The sequence below is a fragment of the Neofelis nebulosa genome, chromosome 3 (assembly GCF_028018385.1).
Source record: "Neofelis nebulosa isolate mNeoNeb1 chromosome 3, mNeoNeb1.pri, whole genome shotgun sequence".
NCBI classification, from domain to species: Eukaryota; Metazoa; Chordata; class Mammalia; order Carnivora; family Felidae; genus Neofelis; species Neofelis nebulosa.
Genome location: NC_080784.1, coordinates 138,716,240 through 138,722,471, shown reverse-complemented (window position 1 = coordinate 138,722,471; position 6,232 = coordinate 138,716,240). Strand labels below are relative to the sequence as shown.

General features: G+C 40.5%; 1 protein-coding gene across 11 annotated transcripts in view; it reads right to left on the bottom strand.

Moving 5' to 3' along the window:
• Positions 1 to 831: 831 nt before the first annotated feature.
• HELQ (helicase, POLQ like) overlaps positions 832 to 6,232 on the bottom strand; it is a 43,560-nt gene continuing 38,159 nt past the window's right edge. For 6 of the 11 annotated variants that reach the window (XM_058722016.1, XM_058722020.1, XM_058722018.1 and 3 more), the window contains 3 exons: positions 5,595 to 5,708; positions 4,297 to 4,431; positions 832 to 1,102 (listed from right to left, as the gene is read on the bottom strand). In XM_058722016.1, the coding sequence (XP_058577999.1) occupies positions 998 to 1,102; positions 4,297 to 4,431; positions 5,595 to 5,708 (354 nt within the window). In that variant the 3' untranslated portion in view covers positions 832 to 997. Of the gene's footprint in view, positions 1,103 to 3,855; positions 4,034 to 4,296; positions 4,432 to 5,594; positions 5,709 to 6,232 lie in introns of those variants that run through there. The other 5 variants (XR_009259472.1, XM_058722017.1, XR_009259471.1 and 2 more) reach the window with 4 other exon arrangements.

The following is a 6,232-nucleotide window of genomic DNA, read 5'->3' as shown; positions in this document are numbered from 1 at the left end:
AACATTGGGGTACAAGTGCCCCTATGCATCAGTACTCCTGTATCCCTTGGGTAAATTCCTAGCAGTGCTATTGCTGGGTCATAGGGTAGGTCTATTTTTAATTTTCTGAGGAACCTCCACACTGCTTTCCAGAGCGGCTGCACCAATTTGCATTCCCACCAACAGTGCAAGAGGGTTCCCGTTTCTCCACATCCTCTCCAGCATCTATAGTCTCCTGATTGGTTCATTTTGGCCACTCTGACTGGTGTGAGGTGATATCTGAGTGTGGTTTTGATTTGTATTTCCCTGATGAGGAGCGACTTAAGTTGTGTTTAAAGAGAATCTTTGAATTGTTAATTCGGGTAGTACTCATTCTTTGCACAGGTTCCTACTTGGTGTGTGACACTGGGCTTAAGTGCCGGGTGGCATCCAAAGAGCATAAAAAAGGTCTTGGTCCTCCAGGAGGTTTCAAACTAGCAGCATGAAAAAGGACATGCGCATAATGAAGGGCTCAGAATACTTACAGGAGGGAAAGAAGCACGTATGGGGTGGGGATCAGGACGTGCTTGGACAATTTCAGCCAGGAGGCAGTATTTGCGCATCTTTAGTTGACAGCTGGGGCATACCGTACATATTAAAGATGCACTGGGTATAGCATTAAAGCAATTAGGAAAGGAAGAGTTTGGAAATCGTGGGAAAATTTGGGGATTTAGTCTAGTTTGAAGAAAGGAGGTATTAAGAGAATAATAAAAGGTCTAGCAGCAAAGGCAGGCTGGAGATACGCTGAGGCAATTGGATCTCATTTTGTGGAGGACACTAGATTTCTGAGCAGAGAAATAATGTGCAGGTATCGAAGAAGATGGATTATTAGTGGGAAGGGTGAGAGGTATATTCAAACATCATCCACAGTTCTTAATGTGTAATTAAAATGTATTTTTTCATTTTTAAATTATAGAGAGTCTTTAAGAAAAATATGTCTAATAAGTCAGTCATCTTAGAAAATGCTTGTCAGATGGCTTCATGCCTTCTCGGTGGAAGAGGTAATTCCGGGGAAATCAGAAGGCAATCTCAGCAACTCTTCCACTTCTTCTTGCAAAGCCTCTGCTTTTTCGTGCAACAGCATCTGCAATAAAAAATCAAGGCATGAGACCAAAATATGCATTGCCAGAGAATTGTGAACATTTTTACCACCGTCTATTAGATACTTGAATCTTAATACATCAGCGATGTAGACATTAAAACTAATAATGAGACTGAAAAATAGCCACTTAAGAACAAGTGATTATAGTAAATGAAGCTGAGGCATTGAGTTAAAGCCATTTTAGCTGAGCACTGCATTTGGTACACCAAAAATAAAGGAGGTTTAAGACCCTCAAAGATTTGTATTGAAGACTCAGCCACTTAAAAATTAACTTTTAATCTATAAAATGTAAGACAATTTTGCAAAAATTTAATTAGCTCTCGAAAATGTTATCCTTTATATATGCTTTTTATTATTCCTCAAAGTTTAGTATGCGATCTTTTAAAAACCTATCAGTGTTTCAAAGAAAAATTTTATTCAAGCTCTAAAATTAACATGGCTAATTTCAAAAGAAACATAAAGAGCCAAGAAAGTAGTTCTAAACGTGGCGCATAGTAAACGTCAATGAATATTTGCTGAGTAATGATTTTCCCTCTTTCTTTTAAAAACCACAAGTAGGGGCGCCTGGCTGGCTCAGCCAGTAGAACGTGCAACTCTTGATCTTGGGGTTGTAAGTGGGTATAGAGATCGTTTAAAAAAAACAACCCCAAACCAAAACCCAAACAACAACAACTTTAAGAACAAAAGCCCAGAAATCGAGTGTTGGTATTTGTGCAGCTGGGTTTTGTGTATACTGGGGTGTAGTATTTGCATCACTTCTGTTACAAAAGTTTTATAATAAAAAGTTCCGCAAAACCAAGTGGAGGAAAAAATCATACGACAAACCCACTCCAAGCGTGGCATTACATAGCATTATATACAGAAGAGATTAAAATGCAATCAGGTAAGCTTTCCAGTAGGTGAGGTAATGGTGACCATGTAAAACTAATCTCCCAATAGATCCTCTAAAAACGATGCAGATCAACAAGACCAAGTAAACTGCCCAAAACTCACGGGTCATCATTACTAGAATACAGAGAACACTATCAGCTTCAAATTACTTGTAGTTAAAAATACTTGCCAATTTCCAGCAGAACCATTTTTTTTTTTTTACAATTTTTTTTTTTTTTAGCTTATTTATTTTGAGAGAGAGAGAGAGCACGAGCAAGGGAGGGGCAGAGAGAGAGGGAGAGAGAGAGAATCTCAAGCAGGCTCCACAGTGTCAGTGCAGAGCCTGACGCAGGGTTTGAATTCATGAACTGTGAGATCATGACCTGAGCCAAAGTCAAGAGCCAGACGCTTAACTGACTGAGCCACCCAGGTGCCCCAGAATCTGTCGGTGAAATTGTGCTCAAGGAACATCACCTGCACCTAGACTTGATTTAGAATATTAGACCTTGAGCCTGAGTCTGATGCCATAAAGGAATAAATCTTGTAGGGATGAGTATATTTTGCATGTGAGAGAAATGTAAATTATCTGTGACCAGAGAGCAGAAATTACAGATGACTGCAGATTATCTGGCACTCCCCTCATGTACAGGTGGGCTCTAATTCCTCTTCCTTTCAGTCTGGACTGATCTTAATGGCCTTCTAGTAACAAACAATATACAGCAAAAGTGACACTACACAACTTCCGAGGTTAGTTCAGAAGACGTCCTGCCTTTTCTGCCTTGATCTCTTGAAATGTTCACTCTCTGGACATTTCCTCTTGAAACTGAGCTGCCATGCTATAACAAAATGAAGCCTCATGGAAAGGCCATATGTAGCTGTTCCAGTTGAAAGCCCCAGATAACAGCCACTTTTCAACTGCTAGCCAAGTGAATGCGCCATCTTGGATTTCCAATTCAGTCAAGCCTTCAGATGACTACAGCCCCAGTCAAAATCTGACTGTAATTTCATGAGACTCCAAGTGCGAATCATGCTGCTAAACCTTTCCAGAATTAGGATTCTGGAAACATAAGCAAAATAAAATAGCTGTTTTAAGCCACTAAGTTTTTGAGAGAGAGACAGACACAGAGAGAGAGAGAGAGAGAGAGAGAGAGAGAGAGAGAACCAGTGGGGAAGGGACAGAGAGGGAGGGAGAGAGAGAATCCCAAGCAGACTCTGCACTGTCAGTGCAGAGCCTGATGTGGGGCTTGAACTCATGACCCTGAGATCACGATTACTCAAGCTAGTTTCCAAGCAAGTTCAACAGCACACCCTTGGGAGTTTCCGGACAGTTTTGTCAGCATCCCAGCGGGCAGTTTCCTGCTTGCCAGCCTCGGCTGCAACACAACGAAGGAACTTATCTGCTGTCCAGTGAGCCACAGCCACACCCTCTCCAATGAAGTCTGAATCCCATCCCCAGGGGGTGGTGAGGGTGGACACGCTCCTCATGATTCCTTCCCATATTTGTTAAAGTTCTGTTTACCCCTAAGAAACCAACTAGTAATCTTTGTTACTAGTTACTAATTCTTTCTTTTAAACGTTCCTCTTCAAATTACTGTGTGGTTTCCGTTCCTAATAATTAGAGCCTGACAGATATACCCCCCAAAATAAGAAAGTCCAATAACGATGGGGACAGGTCAAAAAGACAAATTGGCCTACATCTAGAAAAGGGTAAGTAGGATAGTAAATCGCCTAAAACAAGATTATTTAATATGGATGAAAGAAACGGAAAAGAGAAACCTTTGGAGGCAAAGAGAGCTGTTTTCAAATATGTGAAAAACCACCATATGAACAAAGATAACAGAACAGTTCTAGAGGGTAGTACTTACAATGTAATGGTAGACATTGTAAGCAGGCAACATTTAGCCTCATTATCTTGAGATGCTTTTTGTAACACTACAAGTGTCCAAAAATAGAACTGCCTAATTTTTGAGGTTGTAAGCTCCATGCCAATGTAGGTGCTCAAAGTGGGAAGGCCAGATGTCGGGGATGCTGAGGAAAGGATTTCTGTGAAAAAAGATGAGGAGGCAGAACTCCGTGAGATCCAGCCTTCCTTGTACTTCAGTGAACTCTTGAGATTGTCTAATTTTCAGGAGGTCTTTTTCTCTTTTTAGGAAGCCTTGTATCATAACAGATGCAGTTTTTATCCACATATTGTGAGTATATGCCTTTGTGTCTTGTAGTTAGATGTTTTTGTTTTTATGTCCAAAGTATAAGGCGATAACACTACAAAATATCATGAAGGTTAAAAAAATGGTTTGTTTGCTTACCTTTGCTGATGAAACAATTTGCTTGGCCTGGCGTCTTGATAAATGATCGATTGTTCTTATTAGCACTTCAGGATTTGCATTAGCTAAGTGCGTTAGACTTTTATAACCTGCATTGTACAACTGTTTTGCTCGACCCTAAAAGGTATTACAAAAATCAGTAGGATCAGAATTTGGGATTAGGAAAAACAATTAAGTGTCTTGCTGAAGGGAAAAATTTCACATGCAAGAGACAGAAACAGACGAAGGTAATAAAGTAAATATGAAGAGATAACACAACAGAACCCTGAGAAATTTTAAAAGATGAATTTGGGTGGTTCCAAACTGCAAGATAGCTTTCTGTGTGGCTTAAGTCAACTGATGTGTGTTGCAATCAGGAATGAGAAACCCATTAAGGCACTCAGGTGAGGGGCACTGGTTCAGACTCCCCATCAACATGTTCTAGTCCAATAGCCTTAAAATGTGTTCACCATCTATCTACTCAGGGGACCACTGGGGTGTGTGTGTGTGTGCGCACGCGCATGTGTGTTCCCGAGCAGAAGAATGCTTCTGATTGAATAACAGAATAAGCTGAAACCAAGAGTTGGTTAAAAACACAGAGCTGACGGGGCGCCTGGGTGGCGCAGTCGGTTAAGCGTCCGACTTCAGCCAGGTCACGATCTCGCGGTCCGTGAGTTCGAGCCCCGCGTCGGGCTCTGGGCTGATGGCTCGGAGCCTGGAGCCTGTTTCCGATTCTGTGTCTCCCTCTCTCTCTGCCCCTCCCCCGTTCATGCTCTGTCTCTCTCTGTCCCAAAAATAAATTTAAAAAAAAAATGTTGAAAAAAAAAAACAAAAAAAAAACCAAAAAAACACAGAGCTGAGAAACCAGCTGAGGATGCTTTCTTCTCACCCTCTTAGGAAATGGAAATCAGCCTTGTTGCCACCAAATCACCCCTTCCTGAAACAAGCATCTAGTCTAACCTGACAGAAGGTAATTCGTCATTAGAGTGGAGGAAGGGAGAGATGGCTAAGGACGAATGGAAGCACACATATACTTGGGGAGTATCAGTTTTAGCCCTACTGTTACTCTATTTTCACAAATGTGATTTTTCATCAGGGCTGCTGCCAGATTAACAGTGGACTTCTGGGAGGCCATGGCAGCAATTTATTTAAAAAGAAAAACAATCAACTCTCATGGCAAATGAGGAATAAGTCCGTTATTATGACTTACCTCATGATAACACTTCACAAAAGAGTAAAATCTGATTTTCCTGTTAGTTGAAATCATCCCAGTTGGGAAACTGGGATGGGAAGCTACTAACCTCTAAAACTCCAGTCACTTCCATGAGGGGAATGAGCTCTGCCTTTACACAGTAAGTCAACTTCTTGGTAAGTTCTACCAAAAGGGCTTTATAAACCCAAAACTCCTCAAGTTCCTGCAGAACACAAAGAAACATACAGAATTAATTTAAATCTGGCAAGTTATTTCAAAGTTTGGCTGGTGTGGTAATGGGCTCAGAGAGGATGTTTCCTTATATAAGTTCTGAAACTTGGGGTAAGCCAGAGATGAACAATAATTCCAGGCAAAATTATTCTAAAGAAACACTGCAGAGACAGAGGAATCTGATGAAGTGGTTTTGGGATGAGGAAGAAGATTAAAAACTGAAAAATAGGTCAGTAAGAAGAATTCTGTTCATTTTTATCAAAACACCAGCGAGTGAATGGATAGTTTTTCTTTCCCAAATGACTGAAAACAATTCCCACCTCTGGGAATTTATCCTGTAGACAGAATATTACATGTGGAAGAATTCTGATGCAAGATGCAGCAATATTTAAAGCAGCAAAAATATCAGAAGCAATATTTAAGACAATAAAAATAATGGAAACCCTGGGTCAATAACTGTTAAAGCTGGGTGGGTATTTATTACATTGTCTAATTTTATGTTTGAGATTTTCTAGA